This window comes from Sitophilus oryzae, unplaced genomic scaffold, assembly GCF_002938485.1.
Source record: "Sitophilus oryzae breed Bouriz unplaced genomic scaffold, Soryzae_2.0 scaffold_1512_pilon_pilon, whole genome shotgun sequence".
NCBI classification, from domain to species: Eukaryota; Metazoa; Arthropoda; class Insecta; order Coleoptera; family Curculionidae; genus Sitophilus; species Sitophilus oryzae.
Window position 1 is genome coordinate 1,860,724 of NW_022146184.1, and position 25,216 is coordinate 1,885,939.

General features: G+C 37.3%; 1 protein-coding gene across 1 annotated transcript in view; it reads left to right on the forward strand.

The window, feature by feature from the left end:
* The first annotated feature begins 12,845 nt into the window (after positions 1 to 12,845).
* Positions 12,846 to 25,216, forward strand: part of LOC115878467 (mucin-5AC) — a 239,996-nt gene continuing 227,625 nt past the window's right edge. Inside the window, exon 1 of the mRNA XM_030894985.1 lies at positions 12,846 to 13,169. Coding sequence (XP_030750845.1) covers positions 13,112 to 13,169 — 58 coding nt within the window. The 5' untranslated portion in view covers positions 12,846 to 13,111. The remainder of the gene's footprint in view (positions 13,170 to 25,216) is intronic.

Consider the following 25,216-nt stretch of genomic DNA (forward strand, 5'->3'; position numbering starts at 1 on the left):
AATGTTAAGATGTGGCAGAGAATCTTCAGACTGCAAATCAAGAACTGAAACATCTGATGTGCTATGTTGATCATTACAAGATTGAAGGAAAGATGCCTGATTAAATGAAGCAGGCTGTCTATTTTGATTAGGGTATGGAGCCTCTCTTGAAGAGCTCTTTCAAACCGCTTAATTTGAACATTTGTAATATTTGCTAGAAGTATCTTTGCGCCACATTATATTATTAAACTTTAACTTAGCTTGAAACAACGAGCAACGAAGACAACGACAAAAGAAAACAAGCCGGAAGCCGAACAACCTACGGCCACCATGACACCCACTCACACAACACAATCGAAAACTGGATCGGAGTAGGTGCGCTCGTCTGCTCTCAGTGTACTGTTGTTTTTATTTTTTAACGTTGATTAATAAAAGACGGAAATACACTGAGTGCGTACGTGCGCACTAGCTCTGCCAATCGAAAACGCCATTAGAAAACGCCCGACTTCCGATTCCGACAAGACTCGAATGTGAACGAATAACTTAGCGGGAAATTTAAACATAGGACTGCATAATTTTCCTGTTAGGCTTGATTGCATAATATATTGCATTTTTAAACCATCAGATTTCTTCAAAGGCTGTCATGCATTATGGTCATTGGATAATTTAGGAAATCATTTTTTATAGCGGTCGGGTTAGATTTATTAATAAAAGAAGTAGAGGTTAGAGTGACTTGAATTAACGTTAGCCTAGAAAAGATCCACTGATCCAGTCCATTTATTATTATTGGGTATATCTGACCAAAATAATCCAGTCACGATATTAAAATTAAATAACATTTTGTAATGCGTTGTCAAAAATTTTCAAGATACGTACGTAGTACGTACTCGCATGTACGTCCGTAGTGAAGTCCTACAATGTACGTATATAAATAGTACATACATGGATACATGGGGCACGTACTATGTACGTACACTTTTGTACGTACATAGTACATCCCTAATTGGTCCCGGGACGTACCGACGTAAAATGGACATAAAATGTACGTCCCTGGGACGAAGTGTGCTGTATGGGTTAACATACCAAACTCCTCGAAGGAAGAATACAAGTAACATACAATACAACAACCACCCTGTATCACTAGTGCGCTTGTTCTATTTGCATTTCTATTAGCACTATTATCGCAAATTAAGTTAATCGAGCGAAAACAGTCTACGCTGCTCGGAGTCCGACGCTGCTCCGTTATGCAAATCGTGGTAAAAATCAATTAGGGCCTCGACTTTAGCTGCATTATCCTGCACTACTACTTTTTTATGGCGACCGAATCTCGTCTTTCTACTTTGTATTCACCGAACGTGTTCTGCCTACCCCCTGTTTCAACTCCATTTTTTAAAGAAAGCCGAGCACCGCGGTTCTAAATCCATGTAAATATATAAATATACAGGGTCTTAAATAAGAACAAATATTTTTACGGATAGAATATTTCAACCCCAGAAACACGATCATAAGGTTTTGGTTTGGTTTGGAAGAAAACCTACCTACCTACTGCCATTACTCTACGAGTATTTGACACACATCAGAAGATGGTTACGCAAGACGTTTCCTTCATGAGCTATTCTATGACTGAAAAGCCCCATACGTGATTGCCAAAACTCTCCAAGAACACCCGCCCGCCCTACCGCGCAACGCGGACGCCGCGCCGCCTCGCTCGAGGCGGCGGTCACCACCTTCACTTCAGCCATAACCCAAGCCATAGAACATAGCACTTCAACAGTGCCAAATAATCCAAACAACCCATTTCTAGCCCCCCCTCACATCCGAGCCCTCATTCGCGAGAAAAATTGGCTCAAACGCCAGTATCGTGCCCTTCTCGACCCCAATCTAAAGCGACAGATTAACAGTCTGGTGCGCGAGATTAGGAAAGAGCTCAAACTTTTCAGAGATGAAAGGTGGGAGAGCTTCCTATCTACGCTTGAGGACGATAAAAAGTCGCTTTGGAAGGTTCAAAAGCGAATGAGAAACACCAACTCTCGCTACGTCCCCCCAATTCACGGCTTGAACGGAGTGGTCTGTTCCGATGTGGCGAAGGCAGAGGCCTTTGCCGACTCGTTAGAACGCCAATTCCGTCCAAACCGAAATCCCGATGACGACATCGATTTCGATGAAGTTGTAGAAGAATTCTACGAAAACTTCGTAGCCCCCATTCCCCCTCTCGAGGCCCCCATCCCCCCAGCAGCCCCTAAAGAAATTTCGTCCATCGTCTCCACACTGCGCAGCAGAAAAGCCCCAGGTCACGACCAAGTAAACGACATCGCACTGAAACTCCTCCCCGAGGTTCTTATAACTCAATTTACCACCATCCTTAATCAGATAATACCCCTCAGATATTTTCCAAACGTTTGGAAACTAGCCATAATTATCCTAATCCCAAAGCCAAATAAGAACCTCACTTTCCCAGAAAACTGGCGCCCCATCACCCTCCTCTCCTCCCTCTCGAAACTGGCTGAGAAGGTTATTCTCTCTAGAATTAACGACTTCTTGGCTAGTGCCGAGATCATCCCCCAGGAGCAGTTCGGATTTAGCCAATCCCTCTCCTGCGAACAGCAAGTGTGTTACGCAGGGCTTAAACGCCAGGCGAGGCACTGGTCTTGTCATGTTTGACATGAGAAGGCCTTTGACAAGGTTTGGCACGAGCGCCTTGTGTACAAACTTCACCACGTTTTCCACTTTCCCCAACAGATCACTCTCATTATTAAATCCTTTCTTGTCGATAGGAGATTCCAGGTCCGCATCGGTGACTCTCTTTCCACTCATCGCGCTATAGAGGCGGAGATGCCACAGGGCTCCGTCCTGTCGCACACACTCTATAATACCTTCACATCCGATATCCCCAAATCCCTGGAGACTCGTTTTGCGTTCGCAGACGACGCTTGTCTCTACTCCACTGCCTCGAGCAATGGAATCCAGAGCAAGCTCCAACCCCACATAGCCGAGCTGCTTGATTGGTTTTCCCATTGGAAAATCAAAATCAATGCAGCAAAAACTCAAACCTTGTTCGTCTCCGGACGAATGAGGCTCCCACCACCTCCTCCGCTAGTCATAGACGACGAAGAGATCCCTTGGGGGGAAACCGCCAAGTTCTCGGAGTCACACTAGACCGTCGGCTATCCTGGATCCCTCATATCAGCAAGAAAATTTCTGGTGCCCATGCCACTTATGCTAGCCTTCATGGCCTCCTCAGCAAAAAGAGCACTCTCTCCCTCTCAAATAAAGTCCTGCTGTTTAGAACAGTCATTCGCCCTCAGCTCCTCTATGCAGCCCCAGTATGGTGTAGAGCTTCCGACAGCCAAATTCACAGACTTCAAGTTTGTGAAAACAAAATCCTCCGCTATATCACCAAAGCGCCCTGGTATATACGCAACTCTGACATCCGTACCGACCTACGCATCGCCCCCATCCCCAAATACCTTCGGGATCGTGCCTTGAAGTTCTACGAGAAAATCGGTACTATCCCCAATAGTACCCTAAAAATCTTCGATTACAATCTTAAAACCATTCTTCTAACACACACCCCCCCTTTTTTTTCTTCCCCACATATTAGCAGGAATAATAGCTGACCATTCTTCGGCGGCTGATTCCTCGGAGGTGGACTTTTTTTAGTGGGTATCAACACCGACTCCCACACTGTCTAGGGGTTATTTCTATGACCGTCTCTCCCAAGATGGTTATGGAAATGATCACTATTCGTCTATAAAAGATTTTTCAACCACCCCCTCACAAAAAAAAGGAACGGCACCCAGGTTTCCCTTCCATATAACATGGTGGGGATTATTATTGCTCGGTACACTGCAAGTTTCGTTTTTGTGCTCAAGTCATGATTGTAGAAAACCCTGTCTTGTAATTTCCAGAATGCCCTTGAGGTGCTGCTAATTCTGTGCTGAATTTCAGAGTCGATATTTGCCTTTTCCGAAATCAAACTGCCGAGGTCATTAAATTCCGCTACATATTCCAGTAGTTCTTCTCCGATTTTTACAGCACTTTTTATGATTTTCCGGGGGAGTGCACATTATTTTAGTTCAATTTTTTGTTTAATTCAGTTCTTGTAATTACTGTAATGTTTTTGCAACTAGAGCGCAATCATCAAGGTATTGAAGTTCTCTGATGAATTTTACTTATGTTATGTTCCTTATTCTATCAAGATCTACCAGCCCTGAAAATATTTGCAATTATTTAAGACTCACCCTGTATAATAATAAATACATGCCATTATTCTGTCCATTTTTACGATTTTATCACACAGAGGCGATATTTGAAAATGCATCGTTTTTTAATCCAATTTACGTCATAAACTTCACGGCTAATAAAATTCAGCTCCAAAAAATAAAATTTCCCATTAATGTTGCCAATAATAACTAGTAGTGGGAACTATCGAATGAATACTATCGAAACATTCGATAGTTGCAATTCATTCGAATAATTCGATAGCTAGTAAAAAAACATTCGTCGAAAACTATTCGAATAAAAATTATCGAATAGATGCGTCATTTGCCTTGAAATATTGTATTCTAGTAATTCGGCAGCAAAAACCATTCATATATTAAAATTCATTCATTTATCAAATTCATTTATTCGTCAGGATCGATTTTAATGAAATATAAACTGGATTTTAGTTGTCGTCCGGCGACGTAGGTTTCTTTCCTAGAAAATGCTATGAAAGAAGCCGGCATCTTTGATTTTTTGCGGAGTCAAATATAGATAAGGACACATTATTTTTTTTATTGAGGTGCTAGTATTTACACAGAAAATACATTATGAAGGGCGCTGTTGCCATATATTCGTATTAGTTGGTATAAGCAAAGAATATTATTCTTTAGCATTAGTTAGTTAGGGATAGTATGTCTATATGTTTTGCATTTTTTTTATTAATATTCTGTTGTTACACTGCAATAATACTTTTTATTTTGGATGTAGGAAAATGATTTTTAATGTTTTTAAGCAAAGACTGGTTTAATAAATAATAATAACAGTAATAATTTGTTATACCTATTAACAACAAAATTTAAAATCATTTAATAATATAAACATTTTTTTTAAGTAGTAACAAAATATAAACAACAAATAGAAGTCAAAAGTATTTATATTAGATCCTATTTAAAAATAATATAGTCTCTAAATGGCAACGTTGGTTTATTAAATAATAATAATTACAGAACTAATTTGTTATATTAACAACAAATTTTAAAGTCATGAAATATAAACATTTATTAATTTTCTAAGCATGCAGTGTAATGGAAGGAAAATATAAATAAAAAATTAGAAATCAAAATTATTTATATTACTTTTTATTACTTTATATTACTATTTAAAAATAATATTTACTTTTACTGGCATTTACTTTAAAAAATAAATGAAATATTTCTTCGCAAAAAACTACATGTAAGAGAATTAGCATAAACAAAATACAAATATTGTTAACTTTTTTTTAAATTGGCACGTGTAAAACTTTCAATTTAATTTTTTCAATTTTTTTTTCGAAAATTTTTTCCAAAATTTGAGTTCGATAACCACATTACTTAAATATGATTATTAAGTTCAACTAATTCATATTATTAAAACATCTAAAATACAAATATGTATTTTTAAAATTAATTGTAAGTTCATCTCATCTCTCTTAAAAATTGCTACTTCTCAAAATTTCCCATTAAAAAATGCAATTTAACCTAACCATAATATACCATATAAAATTAAATAATTGAAAGATCGGGCTATGGAAAATCACACAAATTTTCGACGAAAATTTTGACCAAATCGCACACAATCGTCAATTAAAAAAAAACTACTATTTTAGTATTTTAAATATTTTAATAAACGCAAAAATTGCATAGTATTTACAAGGCGAAGTTATAAAAATTTGGAAGAACTAATAATGCACTGACGCACACAAAAATCAAACGAATACTAAATTTCATTTATCAAAAGCATTCGATAGTCGTGGCTCGTGGCGCAACGATAACCATTTAGTCGCACGGCGAGGTTGTCACATATGCTTTAGTATACAAATGAATGAATGATTTTATTCGAATAAAACCATTCGATAGTTGAAATCATTCATTCAGTAACCATTCGATAGTCTAATTCATTCGATAGTTCCCATCGCTAATAATAACAGCACCACAATGCGTACATTATTTGCTGGAAAACTGTATATGCATGCCAATTAGAACTACGTTAACAGTGCGAACACTCTAAATGATAGAGATATTGTAAATATTCTGACAAAATTCTCATTTCTAATGAAGTTCCCTAGAGCAATTTTAATTAAAACGCAGGTGGACCGTGTTATCCTGCACACACGTCAATTCTCACATTCCTATAAAATTGCGATTCCAACGCTTCTCGGGCTTTTTATTTTTTCTGTGCTGTCGTCGTTTTGGTCAATTGCAAACTGTCCGAAGCAAAATCGAGAAAAAAATATCGAAATCGATATCTGGAAAATTAAAAATTCCCTAGACGTCTACAAATCCGAATTAACTGAAGAGGAAAAATAATTTATCGTTAAAGAAGAGAGAATGTGTTGTATATTGTAAAAAGAATCAATGATTAGAATGGTCATTGACGGAAACAGTACTGGGAAAATTATTTTCAGGCCAGGGGCTTGGAACACTCTCAAAAAGAAAATTCCACTTCTCCAAATCCTAGTGGATGACATACCAAAAATCTACAACTTTGGGAAATATCCCATTGTAGTATTGAGTAATAAAAAGGATTGGAATAAGGGAGAAACGTTTGCTCAGCATGTAAAAGACCATACCATAACGTGGTATACTGATGCTACCAAAACAAAAGCAGGGACAGGGATAGGAGTATATATGCCGAAAATTAAATACTCCGAATCAATGGGCACCTACCCCAGCATCATTCAGGCAAAAATCTACGCTATCGAAAGATGCGTACAATTTATCTTAGATAGGAACTATCGAAAACAGGAAATAGCCATCTCATACGATAGTTAAGCAGCACTAGTCAAGCTCACCAAGGGATAGAAGGCAATGAATAAGCAAATGATCTAGCTAGAAAAGAAGCGAACACTCTCGACCAGAACCGTTCTGTTCTCCAAGCGGAAACTAACTAAACGCGGAACTGAGGAGGAAGACTCCATCCGTAACCCGGAATGGAGTCTCGGAATGGGAGTCCTCCAATGATCTAAGACACTCAAAAAAGTTTCTCAAAACTTACGACCGAGAAAAATGAAAGATTTTCCTTGATTTTAGTAAAAACAATCTTTGGATTGTCACGGGGTTTCTAACAGGACACTGTCTCCTCAACGAACACCTCAGTAGGCTGAAGCTCAGGAACAACAGCGAATGTAGATTCTGTAGGGAAAATGGGGAAACGCCAAAACTCATCACTGAGTGCGCCAAGACGGCGACCGTTCGTGCCATGATCTTTGGTACGGCTGATGTCGAGGACGGAAAGCTGGCCTCTGTAAAGCCGTCTCAGGTACTGGCTTTTGTTAAAGTCCTGAGATTGTATGATGAGTTGTAGCTCGTTATAACTTAAGAAAGAGGAACACACAATAGATCTGCAGGGTCGCGGTGATTATCTCCCCTCCTAAACATTCTATATTCTATTGTAAGAACAAGACCAAGACAGACCAGTATTATAAGACTTAAGGAAGATCAAGACCGAGCATGCAAAACTCTTCCGATTTTGCCGTCTAGCATATTTTTTGACGTTTATTTGATATAACCCATATAGCACGTCCAAATGAAATTACGTTTCTACAAAGGAGACACATGAGAAACAAAATATGTTAAAGTGAACCTAAGTGTTCATCTAGTTCTAACATATACATATGAGATACACGCAGGTTTATATTGATAGAATTGTGTTATACAGTGTTTACTAGTTGTATACCGTATGCACTCAAGATTCTAAAGAGTTTTTTGTAACGTAACAAATAATTATTAAAATGATGAAATCTGACGTCGGTATATGAGACATACAATGTATAAGTCATATGTATGTGTGATACTTCGTGTCATAGTTGTGCCTATAGTACACACCTTGTAAAAATGTGACGTATACACATAATATAAATATCTATATAGACACTTTGTAATAGTGTACTGTTGTGTCTACATTCTAGTATGAAATGAAGGTGTGCGCATGCGCGGATAGCCTCAGCGTAGACACACCGACTAAGTGTATCTTACAGCTTTTTTCGTTTTCCTGTTATTACCGATTCTGAACCGTCCTAGAATTGTGATGCGTATGCGCAGAAGGAAATATAAAGACATTATTTCATTTGCGCATGCGCTGGAGAGTTCTAGGACGATTCAGAATCGATAATAACAGGAAAACGAACAGACCTTATGTGTCCTCTTTTCTTTCTCCTTTCTAGGAGTGGTATGTGTTAGCAGCCATTATTGTTTTATCATTCGGAAGCTCTATATAAATGTTCTGTTTGTGTGTAGTTTAAAAGAGATTTTAATGTAAGTACAAGTTTCTAATTACCTTGTTACACCTTCCTAAGAGTATTTTTAATATTATAGCAGCGACTCTTCCCTTACTCGATACCCAATTTACCAAATTTTGACTCCAATGAATGAAAACTCCAAATATTCTCATATAATAATAAAGAGGTTAGCTGAGTTAGCTCTGCAATATAATTTTTTTTTAATTTGGAAATAATAAAAATCTAAATGGACCAGAGAAAGAAAGATTCAAACATTTCAAAGAACTTCTTACACTGATATTCGGTAAGTTATTGATGGATCAATATACAGATATGTTTAATATTCAATAATCAGTTTCATATAAAATTTCAGGGTGAGATTGTTAATCTGGAAATAAAATACAACAAAGTCCAACAGAGTGCTCGATGAATGAGTATGCTAATAAACCAGCTTGGAAGGAAAAGAGGAGAAAAAAATGACTAAACGAGGTCCACCAAATCGTGGCGATATATCAGTGTTTACTATTTTAGTATGTTGTTATACTAGGTACTTATATTTTTAATAAATTTTGATACAAATTCTGTTCTTATACAGTGTTTTCTTACTTCTGGTTTCTGCAGTGTAAATAATTATTTATTTATTAATATTTAATTAGCAATTTTCACAGTCGTCTCTTTTCGAACTAAATTAAGCCAAAGTTAAAACATTTATACCATAGCTTTCTTTATGTATTATTTCTGTGCAAATTAAATCTTTAAACACCACAGTTTATTGTTAATATTCGGAGATGTTAATTAACTGTAATTAATAGAATTAGTTATAATAAATATAATTAAACGCTTTGTTCGGCAAAATCAATTAGCATCGAGGTTTAGTGTCCATTATCTCGCACACGCTGTCACTACCACGTCCAGATAGGACTCTGGCTGAAGGAGAACCCTGCCCTTTTCCTATTAATCAAGTGTATTTATGCCCTTTCATTTGCTTACTCCTTATTTCTGTTTGACGTTTAGTCACAATGCAGATTTAGGTAAGAGCGTGTCCTAATTTACATCATTGTTCCTGGAGATATGTTACATTCAGATATCAGCATTTTATCTTACGTACCTAAACCTTAATATTCTATTAGTTCTAAACAAAACTACCTAATAAGAAACAGATTTTTTATTCGAACATTTTTGTTAATTTTTTTTAAGTTTTGATTTTTCTAAACACTTACTTTCTAAACACGTTAAAATATTTATAGCATAATTTTTAACCTTTTGTGTTTACTATTTCTGTGAAAATTAAACCCATAAGTACATACTTGTAGCTTTAATTAACACAATTAGCCGTAACAAATAGAATTAAACGCTTTCTTCGGCTAAATCGATTAACTTTCAGGTTTAAAGGCCATTATTCCGCACACGCGTCACTCCCCTATCTCTAGACAGGATTACGGTGAGGAGTCCTGCCCATCTCCTATTAATCAACTGTATTTCTTCTTTCAATTACTCCTTGTTTCTGTTTCGCGTAAGTATATTACATCGTAGATAAATCTGGTTTTGATAAGGATGTTTGAATTAACAGAATTTATTTGTTTCTCATTATACAGGGTGGTCCGAATTGTATTCCGGAAACTTCGGCAGCATATTCTGCAGATAAAAAGAAATAAAAAAGTTCGTATAAATGTAGGTCCTATAATGCTTCGTTTCAGAGATACTGGGTGTAGAAATTTCATTTTTATTTCGATTGTTTCCAAATAATTTCTGAAGTAACGTCAATATTTGGATGAAAATTGGTGTCTGGGAATTTTTTGACATGAGAAATTTGATTTTGATGTCAATATGACTCCTACTAGTAGAGGGCGCCACCTACATGTGTTTTCACTGTTTTGAAGCGTAATAACTTTTTGTCCGTACCTGTATAAAACTACAGAGTGAAAAAATATACATCTCTGAGACTTTTTACGTAAAAAATATCTCTTTGTAAAAATCGCTACGAGCAACCGTTCTCAAGATATTTAGAATGGAAATAAAACATGTCATTATTGACGAAAAATAAACACGTTGAGTAGATAGTTATTTCACTGAAATAATAAATTTGTAAATTTATTTTTTTTTAAATTAATCATAAATTTTTCTGCAAAAAATGATGATAAAACAGTTTCTGTTGAACTTTTGGCACAAAAATATTTCAAATTTATGATTTCAGTTTAATAACTATTTAGTCAAGATGTTTAATTAATGTCAATGATGACACCCATACAGCACGTTCAAATAAAATTACGTTTCTACAAGGGAGACACATGAAAAACAAAATAGGTTAAAGTGAACCTAAGTGTTCATCTAGTTCTAACATATACATATGAGATACACGCAGGTTTATATTGATAAAATTGTGTGATACAGTGTTTACTAGTTGTGCAATATATCTTCAATAGTTTCCTTACAACCACTCTCGAAACAACGATCGAAATTCTTTGTTTCTTGATTCAGATGCTTCTTCGGACATATTGCCGATGGGTATAAATTGAAAACGTTTACAAATATCTGCACCATGAATCAAAAGCATATGAATGCTTGAAGGCATATAATACCAACCGTAAAGGGAAACTGTTTAGGAAACTCTCAAAATATATTTAATTTTATCTCTTTTAATTTTAAATTCAATATTAATTTATTCTATTATTTATTGTATACGCATATGTGGTACTAGGGAGGTTATTCCAAAGGGCTGAAACACGCCTGCGTCAATTAACCTTTGGACCACAATACACTTGATCGAAAGATCCCGCAAGAACCGCATCTATCCAGAGATCGATTTAACGTGCTAACCGCCGCCGCCGCAAATAACTTTATTTTAAATCTTCAAAAGGTCTTACCAATTCGGTACCGTTTACTCGTGCGAGTAGTTGTTCCTGATCCAGATACAGGGTGGCCACCCAGGAGAAGACTACAACCCTCCAAGGTAAGCCGACCTCGTACCACGTGTTTTATTTTAGCAGGAATTTCTATTTTCTCGAGTATATTGCAATAATTTCTTTATTTCCTTTCTAAACAGAAACAAATAGTTCAGATGTCTCTTTCATGTCACCAAACTACGGTCGAATCAATGGAAAACGTAATTATTGCCGAAGAAATTTATTTTTTTCTTCCAGGTTCGGATCTAGGTGGATGAAATTTATATGTAACAGTATACTAGAAGGTTCACTCTATGATATTTTGTATATATAACCTTGCGCGAATGTAAGCGTTTTTTTGAAAGTCATAATAAACATGTAGAAACTAGACTTGAAAAAAATTGGGACATTTTGTTCAGGTTTGTTGTTGGTAAAAGACCTCTCATTACGGAAAAAATTGTTGGAATTGAACAACACAAGGAAACTTCTGAAAATAATAAATTTCATTGTATGAAATTTTTGTACAGATTTGGTAAATTAAGGAAACCATAACTTTAACCCGCCATAACTCCCCGACTAAGAGGTCAACTCAAGAAATATCTCACATGGTGGAGCTCTGGGATGTCCTTTATCCATCTATATAAAAAACTTGATGAATTAAATTTTTTGTTTTTTGGGCTAATGTCCCGCATTTCCCGATTTCGTTACACTGTGCGGCGGTACGGCACCCAGGTTTCGCTTCCATATAACATGATGGGGATTATTATTGCTCGGTACACTGCAAGTTTCGTTTTTGTGCTAAAGTCATGATTGTAGAAAAGCCTGTTTTTTCATTTCCAGAATTCTCTTGAGGCGCTGCTAATCCTGTACTGAATTTCAGAGTCGATATTGGCCTTTTCCGAAATCAAACTGCCGAGGTAATTGAATTCCGCTACATATTCCAATAATTCTTCTCCGATTTTTATAGCATTGTCATGACCTTCCGGGGAGTGCACACAATTTTAGTTTTTTCGATATTCAGCTTAAGACCCAAAGCCTCATATGCCCAGGTATATGTATGTGTTCAACATTTCTTGTAGTTGCTGTAACGTTTTTGCAACTAGAGCGCAGTCATCAGCGTATTGAAGTTCTGTAATGAATTTTGGCAAACTGATGAAACACTGATGGCACATATTACAAGTACATGCAAGAGCTAAGCTCTCTATAGAGTATGGGACTGTAAGAAGAAAACTTCCATAACATAACTTTTCACCTTAATGTTTATTACCTCTGTACTCTATACATTAAACCCTAATAGGACACTTTTGCCTTTAATCAACACAATTAATCATAACAAATAGAATTAAACGCCCTCTTCGGCAAAACGAATTAGCGTCCAGGTTTAGAGCCCATTATCCCGCACACGCCGTCACTCCCACATCCAGACGGGATGGGAGTCCGGCGGGCGGCGCACAGTCCTGCTATTCATCAAGTCCGCTCCTGCTGGCGTTCGCTTACTTCTTGTTTCTCTTCGGCGCTCAGTCGTTTTGCGTCTTCGACAGTGGTCGTTCCTGCTGTCGCTGCCACCGCTTGACCGTCAACTTTTACGTCACCGTTTCACTTTTTTCTTCGCGCTAGTCGAACAGGTGAAGAAGTAAAAGTGTTTCGCGACCGAGTCCAACCGTACTTTCTGTTAAAAATACTCTGTGGATTTATCGAAAACTATGATAGGACCTAGGGAAATGTTTCGGGTGATTTGAAAGTGGAAAAAGTTATGTACATTGAATTGTTGTGTGAGTGAAGTGAAGAAAATATGGGTTCGATAATGCGTGCAGTGGCATTAATTGGATTGCTATGTGTCTTCGTTCAAGGTAAGTTGTTAGTTTCGATGGAAAATACTTTAGATTCTTTTCTACGTTGTGTATTGTGCTGTGCGCTCAATGTACTAATATCGTCTGTCGAAATGTTATATTCACTCACAAGACAGTTTAGTCTGTATAACGTGAGATTACGTGATTTGATTAACAGCTTGACTGCCAGACAGAAATTATCAAAAATTACCCCAGGTGTCGAACACATTTTTGGATTAAAGACAGTTAGTACATATCTAGAAATTTTAATGTTGAACCAACAATATGATTTATTTTAAACAAATGTGACAAATACAGAGAGCCGTCATGTATATGACTGCCTGGCACCTTATTGCCAAAGCGGTCACGATAGCGGGCATAATAAATTAGATTAAATAAATAATTTATTAATTTTATTTTAATTTTATTAATTATTGTGATTAATAAAATTGCGTTTATCTCATCAAGGATATCGAAATCGACAAAATATCAAGAGACCACTTTTAATCGACATTAAACAATCTACACAATTTTACAAGCGAAAAAAACTCACTGGCGTACATATTTTTTTAGAAAAATATTTCAATGATTACCCATATGTACGTCCCTCGTGAAAATGTCGACACTTTTTTAGAATTAAAATATGTTTCACTTATAGTAACTTTAACCCTCAAAATTTCATCCGAATCGAAGAAGCAGTTGGAAGAAAATATAATAAATCGAACAAAAATTAAGACTTCAACACCCTGTAGATTAGATTTAGATTAGATTCTTAGAGGTGGCTTTTGGCCTGATCCACTGCGACCTTCTCAGATCTATTGTGGTCCTTTTCTGATCCTTAGATTACATTCGCCAGTCCTATCCTTTTCACAAAGTCTAGCAACTTGGAGACTGAACCCTCCATGTAGCTCCTTGGCGATGGCCTATCATTGCCTATTACCGGGAACCGCACATTTACCAGGCTGTCACACCAACATAAAATGTGTTCTGACGTTTCTTCTTCAGATTGGCAGAACCTACACATAGCTTCGCCTATCAATCCCATCAGCTTTAGATGCCTATTTAGCTAACAATGCCCTGTTATTAGACCTACTACAGCTTTGACTGTCTTTTTGTCCTTGCTTATCAAGTCAACCGTGAATTTTGGCGAATGTTCTACAATGAACCTTTTCGCCTGTCTCTGCCCTGCTGAGTTTCTCCACCATTCTAGAGATTTGTTGGCCACCCATCGTTCCGTGGCCATTCTCGTGACCGTCTTTGCAACGCCGCAGAAGGGTTCTGGGCCTATGAATGGCATTGATGAGCCTTGCTTGGCCCTTTTATCTGCCTTTTCGTTACCCTTGTCACCCTCGTGCCCTGGCACCCAGGCCAACGTAACAGTGCTACGTTCGCCCAAAGTATTCAGAGCACGCACACAGTCCCACACTAGTCTAGAATTGACCTCCGCGGAGCTGAGTGCCTTTAGCGCCGCTTGGCTGTCTGTGAAGATGGCCACAGAACGATTTGTTCTTTGTTGCCTTATTATTTCTACTACACAATAGTGGATTGCCGTTATTTCTGCCTGGAAAATTGTGACATCCTTAGATAGGCTTACGTGGAAGGATCTCCCTTGTTTCGGCCCTACTATCCCAGCTCCTACGCCTTCTGACGTTTTTGAGCCGTCTATACTAGGTTGCCTCAGCTTGAATGGGTACACCTTTACTCCAGTCTTCCCTTCCTGGTATGGTTATATTAAATTTTTTGTTGAAGCTATACCTAGTAGCTGTTGCATCAATTGGTAATCCCCAATACTTTGTCTGCTTTTAGCTCTTCGATTCTGGTTAGCAGCACTATGCGTTTGGCTTATGTGCTGCTGACCGTGAATTAACCTGTGCATGACAGATCTGGCTTCGCCTTGTTCAACACCCTTTAACTACGAAATAAAGCAGAATCGGACCTATATTGATATAAAAATAAATTTTATTTTTACAAGCAACGGCCCAGCTTCGTCAAAACACCGGTTCCCATTAGAACACCGAAGTTAAGCGACGTAACGCGATACTAGTGGATGGACGGGTGACCAGTTCGAAACTCTGTATCGTGCAAAAAGGCAAAAGTGTAAAATCTATTGACACACACTGTTCATTCACGCCGGTTCGAGGCCGGATGAGATCGGATATCTCGTGAGTAACAGTCGATTTAGACACTTGCCAAGTTATTTAACGCCAGTCTATTTGATACAAGCCATCTTATCCGATAGTCAAGCAGCACTAAAGGCGATCAATTCGGTAACCATCAATTCGATGTTGGTCAAAGAATGCCTAGGGAAGCTGAAAAATAATGAAATTAGGCAAAGAATATAAAGTCCTCCTACTATGAGTGCCCGCTCATCAAAGGATGAAAAAAGTAAACGATCTAGCTAGAAAAGAAGCTGACACTCCACTAAATGGACCAGAACCGTTCTGCTTTCCAAGCGGAAACCAGCTTAAAGCGAAACTGAAGAACCTAGAGGACTCCCTCCGTAACCTAGAATGGAAATCCTCCAACGGTCTAAGACACTCGAAAAAGTTTCTCAGAACTTACGACCGAGAAAAATCAAAGATTTTCCATGATTTAAGTAAGAACAACAGTTTTTAACAGGACATACATACATACATACTGCCACTACTCGCTGACGAGTATTTGATGCGCATCAGAAGATGGTCACGCAAGGCGTTTTCTTTTATGAGCTCTTCTGTGACTGAAAAGCCCGATACGTGATGTTATCTGTCTACCGCACTCCAGACATTCGAAAATCTCATTGCTTTGTTGCCTCTTTACTTTTTGGTTGTCGCTGTTAATTGACTTTACAATTTTTATCCATTTCGTTTTATCGTGAGCTGCTTCTTCCCATTTATTCTGCTTGTTAATACCCTTTAAGTTTTCGTGGAAAACATCCTTGTACCTTTTGAGTTGTCCACCAAAAAGAGGCCGCATTTACTGTCTACAAGCTCACCGTAAAGCAGAGATTTTGGTATGCGGTTTTCCTGCATTCTGCATACGTGACCAACCCATCTTAAGCGGGACTTGGTAATCATGACTTCAATACTCTCGCAGTTAGCTTTTTCAAGGACCGATACGTTTGAGACATGATGGAACCATTTTATTCTTAAGAGTTGTCTAAGATGTCTCTGTTGCAACTTGTTTAATGCTTTCATGTGTCGGCGGTACGGCATACGGCACCCAGGTTTCGCTTCCGTATAACATGGTGGGAATTATTATTGCTCGGTACACTGCAAGTTTCGGTTTTGTGCTCAAATCATGATTGTAGAAAACCCTGTCTTTTAATTTCCAGAATGCTCTTGAGGCGCTGCTAATCCTGTGTTGAATTGCAGAGTCAATATTGGCCTTTTCCGAAATCAAACTGCCGAGGTAATTGAATTCCGCTACATATTCCAATAGTTCTTCTCCGATTTTTATAGCATTGTTGTGATTTTCCGGGGGAGTGCAGATGATTTTAGTTTTATCGATGTTCAGCTTTTAACAGGGCACTGTCTCCTCAACGAACACCTCAGTAGAGTGTAGCGGAGAAACAACGGCGAATGCAGGTTCTGTGGGGAAAATGGGGACACCCGAACACCTTATCACTGAGTGCGCCCAGACAACAACCATTCGTACCATAAACTTTGGTACGGCTGTTATCAAAGATGGAGAGATGGCCTCTGTGGAGCTGTCTCAGATACTGGCTTTTGTCAAAGACCTGAGACTGTATGATGAGTTATAACCAGTTATAACTTAAGAAAGGGAAACACAACAGATCTGTAACGTCGCAGTGATTAACCTCCTTCTAAACATTCTACATTTGAAACAATCGTAAAGGTTGTGATTTTGCAGAGCGACTGTCGTAGCATCTGTAAGATTTCAAAATTCTTTGTATCTGTGCTATAATATTTCGATGACTTATGATAAGCGATTTTGTATAGCTTGAAGTAATGTAATTGATGATGTGTATTTATTTCTCAACATGGTTAAACATCACCTTACGTCTAAAAAGTTTGTGATAAAAAGGACGCTAAATAATTTATGTTGTTTTTTTTTAATGCTGTTGCCTAAACAGTACCTCTGTATTGTTGCTCAATTTTTACTAGCTACTGTGATTTAAAAAAGTAGCAAGTTCCAATAAAGAATCTTACTAATTTTTACTCACCATAAAGATGTAAGTTTTGCAAATGCAACAAATGGATTTTGGGGGTATTCCATTTAGTCTGTAGGCAGAAATGTTTACACAGCTGCTGGTTCAAGATAATCTGAAAACTGATCTAACATCAAGTCATCATAGCAGAAAAAAATAATGATACGGAAGATAAGCTTATGACACTTATTAAGAAGTTAAAGACTGGTGTTATTTTTTAAAACACTTTAGAAACATGGTGATGAATAAGATATAATGTCATATTTGAACTATATGTATAATTAAGATATGACATTTTTAACTTTTGTGCAAATGGTATGGTTTAGCTCCTCTCCTATATACAAAATTACAAAGCAAACAACTTGATCTGAGTTTACTAACTTTTGAGTTAAACTAACAAATAGGCAAATTACTATAAAGAATGAAGAACGCATAAATAGAAGTTCAAGGTGAATATTTAAAACAAAATACACAAAGAAAATTAACATAATACGAGTACTTAAAACCACATTTAGTCATTCAGTTACCACCTTAACTAATCTAATTCTAATTGATTATAGCCCGATTTTAACAAAGGTCTTCATCAAAACAATGCCTTTAATACATTTTTGGACGTTACCTTTTAGCGTCTTGGATGTTATTTGGAATCTATTATTGCGGAATTTCAATTTTTGAATCAGGAAGTACTGTGAAATAAGTATCACTGACGTAAAATGACAATGATAGTGAACTTGAGGAGACAGTGTCTCTTGTTAAAATAACCGTGACAATCCGAAGATTGTTCGTACTTTTAAATCAAGGAAAATCTTTGATTTATCTCGGTCGTAAGTTCTACAGACGCTGGTAAAAAACGTGTCGAAGAAATTGTTTGGTTTAGCTGCTACCAAAAATTAAGGGTCACTCTGTTAAGCCAGAGGCATACAAAAAGTTAAAAAAACTGTCTACGTATTGCGCGACAGTAACATACCTTTTATGTTTCAATGAGAACCATTCCAGTTTACCGAGAGTAAACAACTGAAAATGTTTTTTTGTATAGCTCTTCAATAAAATATTTAAAGCTTTTTTACAGATAGACTTTTAGTAATAAATCCTTTCCAATCCATGTGGGCTTGTAGTGTATGAAGGTTTGAGGTTCATTTAAGAGAATTTATGCAGAAAATTTGCATTTAACATTAAATCAGGGACTTAATGCCAATTTTCATAGCCAATGATTACCAGGCGCATATACGTACCTGGCATCGTTTCAATGTATAAATAATGTACCAGACATATGCGTCTGCTAAAGAAAATTTTCTTAAAGTCAGATATTCCAGTGAACGTGTTAAGTAATTTTTTTTGAGTAAATAATGTTTGTTAATTTCATACTTATTGCCACTATACAAATGTTTTTTGGAAATGAAACTTCTTTACGCGCGATGGGAGTAAAAATTGAAGGCCGGCCGTGACTCAAATACCGATATGGCTCGGCCGTGACAAACGACACGCGAGAGGAAAAGTGGTAACGACCTTGGAGCGTCGTAACTTGGGCTCGATGTGTGATAGGGGGCTGAAACTCGGAATGTAGATGGGATTCAAAGAATTTTTTTATCGATATTTTGATGACGTTTCGTGCACTATGAACCTCCATTATCAATAGCGAAAAAATCCACCGATTTAATGGGTCTTCGGTGTGTCGTAACTCGGGCTTTATGTGAGCTAGGGAGCTGAAGCTCGGATTGTAGATGGGGCTTGAAGAGCTCCATCTTTTCATGATATTTTGTCGACGTTTTGTGCACTACGAAACCTCATCATCAATAAATCAAATCAAAAAATCATCCGATTTAAATTAAATTTGGTATGTCGATAGATTGGACCAAGGCCAACTTGACCGTGTACTATACGTGTCATTGTGACAGTTGTTTTGACGTAACTGCTGTTGTGACATCTACTTTTAACGTAAGAAACGTCAAAAGTAGATGTCGTCCGATCGCGACCAAATTTGGTGGGTAGGCTTGGTTTAAATTAATTATGTTAAAGCATTTATCAAAATATAGACACCCAAAATCTCATTCAAATCGGAATAACTTCCTTCTTCTTCTTCCTTCTTCATACTAGGCGAATCGCCTCTTTGGTTTCGTCGTCTCTACCGGTTAGACTGACAAGTTGTCGCTCCATCGTTTTCGTGGACGTCCTAAGCTTCTGCGACCTAGCGGTGATTTGTCGCACTCTCACTATCCTTCTGTTGTCCATTCTGCTGATATGGTTGTTCCATTCTTCCTTTCTGCTGAGTACCCACTCATTTACATTTTCCACCTTGCACGCTCTTCTTATGCTTTCATTTCTCTCCCTGTCCAGAAGCGTCTTTCCAGCTATTCTGCGTAGTACTCTCATTTTGGTTGTTTCTAGTAGTTGTTTAGTTTTCGCTGTATCAGGTCGAGTTTCTCCAGTTTGGTCGCACCGTTGCCTTGTAAATTATTGGTCGTACCGTGTGTTGCCTTGTAAATTCTCGCTTCAGTCTCCACCTCAATGTTTTTATTTCGCCATATTGTATCATTCAGGCATCCTCCTATTCTGGTTGCCTTCGTTGTCCGTTCTCGCACCTCCACTTCTACATCACCATATCCTGATATTTCTATGCCTAGATACATAAACTTTATCTCTTGCTGAATAACAATGCCCTCGACTTCCAGTTTGCATCTTAGTGGTACTTTTGATGTCGTCATGCATTTAGTTTTCTGGGTCGATATTATCATATTAAGTGATTTGGCAGTGCAATTAAATCGATGTAATAAGCGCTGTAGATCGTTCTCATTTTCAGCTACCAATACGGCGTCGTCGGCATAGCATAGAATAGTAACTTCCTGGTCGCCCATACTGTATCACTTCAGTAAACGTACATTTCCTATTATTTCGTCCATAATGATGTTGAAAAGAAGAGGGCTCAGGGAGTCACCTTGTCGGATACCACAGCCTACATTTATTGGTTCGGTCAGGACCCCGTTAATTTTAGCTTGAATTTGGTTCGCTTCATATGTTTTGTATGGTTTTAACGAGGTTGTGTGGGATTTGCCTATTGTAAAGAAGGTGTACAACGTCTCTTAGCTGCACACGGTCGAACGCTTTTTCTAAATCAATAAAACACATATACGCTGGTTTGTTATATTCGATTGATTTTTCTGTTATCTGTCTTATGACAAAAACCGCGTCTATGCATGATCTGCCCGATCTGAAACATTGCTGTTCATCTGCTAAGCATGTTAGGTAATTTTGGTTGTTATCACTTTTGTCGTAAGTTTTGGTGTGGTGCTTAGAAGATTTATGCCTCTATAGTTTGAGGGCAGCTTCTTATCTCCTCTTTTAAACATCAAGATAGTGGTGCTGGTTTGCCATGAAAAAATCGCCAAGATAGTGGTGCTGGTTCGCCACGAAAAATCAGAATAACGGTTCTTAAAATATCTGGAAAAAATGGACAAGTGTAATGGACAAACGAAACACTTTTGTATAGAGGTAGATTATGTCCAATGCACTTATTTTGATTCCAGAAATACGTAGTCAAAAGTAGTATGTTCACGGAATATTGGGACACCCTGTATATTTTAACACTTGCATTAAATTTTTCTTGCATTGAATTTTTCTTGCATTGACCAGTTTTAAGAAACTGTTCACGTTTTTTTTTCTACACAGTGTCTAAGTTAACAAAAAATACAACAAAATTAAAGATCCAAGTTAAGTTATTTTTCTTAAAAATGATTATAAATTTAAAAATATATATATATATATATATATATACCCGGGTGCGTCTCAAAAGTTGCTCACCCATATAACTTTTTTATTTTTTCAGTTAAAAAAAACGAGATTTGGTTTGTTTAGTATATGACATACATTAGGATTGATTGACGTATTCATTTGTTTTCGGTCACTTCTTGTTTCACCGGAAATGACTACAACTTTTGATTTTTAAATGCCACCCTCAGTATTTTTTTACTTTATTCGATAGAAAATAACACTCTGAATAGAATGTCATGTCATATATGTCAACTTTTGACATTTTCGCATATGGTTTATTTGAAATTAATACATATACATATATATATATACACAGCCGTTACTCGCTGACGAGTATTCGACACACATAAAGAAAATGGTCACGCAAGGCGTTTTCTTTCATGAGCTTTTCTGTGACTGAAAAGCCCGATACGTGATGTTATCTGCCTACCGCACTCCGGACATTCAAAAATCTCATTGCTTTGTTGCCTCTCTACTTTTTGGTTGCCGCTGTTAACTGAGTTTACAACCCTTCTCCATTGAGTTCTATTGTGAGCTGCTTTTTCCCACTCATTCTGCATGTTAATTCCCTTTAAATTTTCGTGGAAAATGTCCTTGTATCTTTTCAGTTGTCCACCCGGCCTCCTCTTACCGTCCACAAGCTCACCGTAAAGCAGAGATTTTGGTATGCGGTTTTCTTGCATTCTGCATACGTGACCAGCCCATCTTAAGCGGGATTTTGTGACCATGACTTCAATACTCTCGCAGTTAGATTTTTCAAGGACCGATACGTTTGAGACATGATGGAACCACCGGACTCTTAAGAGTTGTCTAAGGTGTCTCTGTTGCAACTTGTTCAATGCGTTCATGTGTCGGCGGTAAGGCACCCAGGTTTCGCTCCCATATATCATGGTGGGGATTATAATTGCTCGGTATACTGCAAGTTTTGTTTTTGTACTCAAGTCATGATTGTAGAAAACCCTGTCTTTTAATTTCCAGAATGCTCTTGAGGCGCTACTAATCCTGTGCTGAATTTCAGAGTCAATATTGGCCTTTTCCGAAATCAAACTGCCAAGGTAATTGAATTCCGCCACATATTCGAATAGTTCTTCTCCGATTTTTATAGCATTGTTGTGATCTTCCGGGGAGTGCACATGATTTTAGTTTTGCCGATGTTCAGCTTAAGGCCCAAAGCCTCGTATGCCCAGGTATATGTGTTCAACATTTCTTGTAATTGTTGTACCGTGTTTGCAACTAGAGCGCAGTCGTCAGCGTATTGAAGTTCTGTGATAAATTTTGTACGTGTTTTTGCCCTGAGTCTTTTTATGTTGAACAGACCGCCGTCATATCTGTATCTAATGCCTAATCCTCTCTCCTGCAGTTTGCTGTCCACTATAATGGAGAGCGCTGCCATGAATATGTTGAATAGGAGAGGCGCTAAGACACATCCCTGCCTAACTCCTGTATTTGTTAGGAATGTAACAATTTTTCAACTTATTTGAAATTATAACTTGCGGTTCGTAACGAAAATTTCACTCGAAATACCAAGTGTGTGGTATCAAATTATTCGTAAAAAGTGCTTTTTCCAAATATGCTAACGAGCCACCCTCGTTCCATTTGAAAAAATTGAGATATGATTAAAAATACGATTTGGGCATTTTTTAACCGGCCAGGACAAGACACTAAAACATTAGACTATCAAATCTATATTTCCAAGGCTCCTTGATTAAAAATTAGTGTTTTTAACATAACCATGGCACTCTCTGGATGGCAATTTTCTAGGTTGAAATTTAAAATACAATTTTTTATTAAGCGAGAATGTCAAAAGTTGACATATGATACGTCATTCTATTCAGAATATCATTTTCTATCGAATAAAGTAAAAATATACCGGGAGTGCCATTTAAAAATCAAAAGTTGTAGTCATTTCCGCCGAAACAGGAAGTGACCAAAAACAATTGAATACGTCAATCAATCCTAATTTATGTCATATACTAACATACGAAATCTCGTTTTTTTATCTAAAAAAATAAAAAAGTTATAGGGGTGAGCCACTTTTGGGACGCACCCGGTATATGAGTCAATCTGACCCATGCCCATGGTCAGTTACAACGTACCTAAAACTATGCTCAGTAGTTAAGGGTTAACTTAAAATACTTTCCTTTTTTTCATAATGTATTAAAAACTCCAAGATTGACTTTTTTAAAATTACAGTAAATTTGTCGAAATAATTATAAAACTTAAGACATTTTTCAACTGATTTCAAAATGAAATAAAGTTATAATCATCAAACTATTCTGTGAGCGGCTTAGGAAAGTACGGGTTTGAAAATTTGTACAATATTAACGTTAATAGGATTGCTAAATGTCTTCGTCCAAGGTAAGTCGGTTAGCTTGGACGGAAAATACTTGAATTTCTTGTCGCCCGTGTGTATAAAATATTATTGTCGCTTTTTTTTATTTTGGTTCGCTCGATGTTTGGATTTATGTGCGTTTCGTAAAGTCCGCAGCCGTTTACTAAATGTAGTTTATATAACCAGTGGAACGGTCCGGTTAAAACAGAACGGGGTTCCGTTATTTATTTGTTTGTTTTTCTTCTTGTGGTCGCGTAGGAATGTATAAAATACAGTTGAAATGTTGAAACGAGCAAGGCGTTATTAACACTTCAACTCCAAACCAAATTTTTCTACTAGTGAATTAGCATAATTCGTAAATCTTGTTTCTGTTAAAAAGTAAAATAAAGTAAAGATTTCAGTTAACTTACAGGGGCCTACTATGTTTACGCGGAATCCGAACCGCGGTCCTCGGCCATATCATGGTCAATGGCCTACTGACTTGGCAAGTGTCTAAATCGACTCTTACTCACGAGATATCCGATCTCATCCGGCCTCGAACCGGCGTGAATGAGCAGTGTATGTCAATAGATTTTACACTTTTGCCTTTTGAGAGTTTCGAACCGGTCACCCGTCCATCCACTAGTATCGCCTTACGTCGCTTGACTTCGGTGTTCTAATGGAAACCGGTGTTTCGAGGGGCAAACCGGTGTCAAAAATAGTGTACCATAAATACCAATCTTGGGAAAAAAGTACCAAAAATACCAAATTATTTCCAAAAAAATACCAAATTAGAGTCAAAATTACCAAATTAATACCAAAGTCTGTCTTAAGCAACATGTTTAAAAATTTGTTTGCTGACATTGATTTTGGCCTCGATTCTGGCTTATTCTCATCAGGTTCATTCTCGGGTTCACTTAGACAAACCATCATCGTTTCCTTAAGAGCTTTCCATATTTCTCCATTTTCCTTGAGAGTAGAATTTATTTCCTCTAATATCGAAATAAAGTTGGTTATAAGAAGTTGATTATACTGAAACTTTTCAATTTTTCTTTTATTCCTTTGCGAGCGGCTGTATTTTGTAGACTTCCAAATTGAATTATTGCTTGTTGACGGTAAGGTTGAAGCGGCAGCTGATAATGGTAGTAAAGGGATAACATCAGGGAGATAATTATTATTGCTTGTGGATGATATGGCTAAAGTGGCGGCTGATAAGGGTAGTTCCGAGGCTCGTTTAGTTGGGGGGATAATTACGCAGTCTAGTATTTTTACATTAGGATTTCTTTGATTACAGGGAGTTTCACATATTAGATTAGAGGGTACAATTTTATTATATTTTAGGTATTTGAAGAATTATTGCTTACCTCTGATTTAACCTCGGATTTAACACTGCGATTATTACTAATTTTTGGTATAAATAATTTATTTGTTATATCAAAATGCTTTATCAAGTGTGTTTGAAAATTTGAGCTTACCTAGCGTGCCTTTGTGACTCTTGTTTTTGTGGTTTTTGTAACCCAAGTAGCATTTGGACGTTATCTAACGTCGGGTATACGTCGCGTTCAATAAACCCGACGTCGGGTACCAACGTCGGTTCGACCGCCTGACGACCCTTATTTGCACCTAAACGGGGAATACAGATTCGGGTCGCCTCGACGTCAGTATCTGACCTAATAGGGAATGTAATTCTACCAATTACCAACGTCATATTACGTTGGATTTTATTCACTTAAAATTCGTCGCTAAGCACTTACGTTACGTTTGGTTTCATATTCGCTACCAAGAATACATAAAAACCTAACCAAACTACCTAATTACAAATGGATTCATAATCACTCCTCG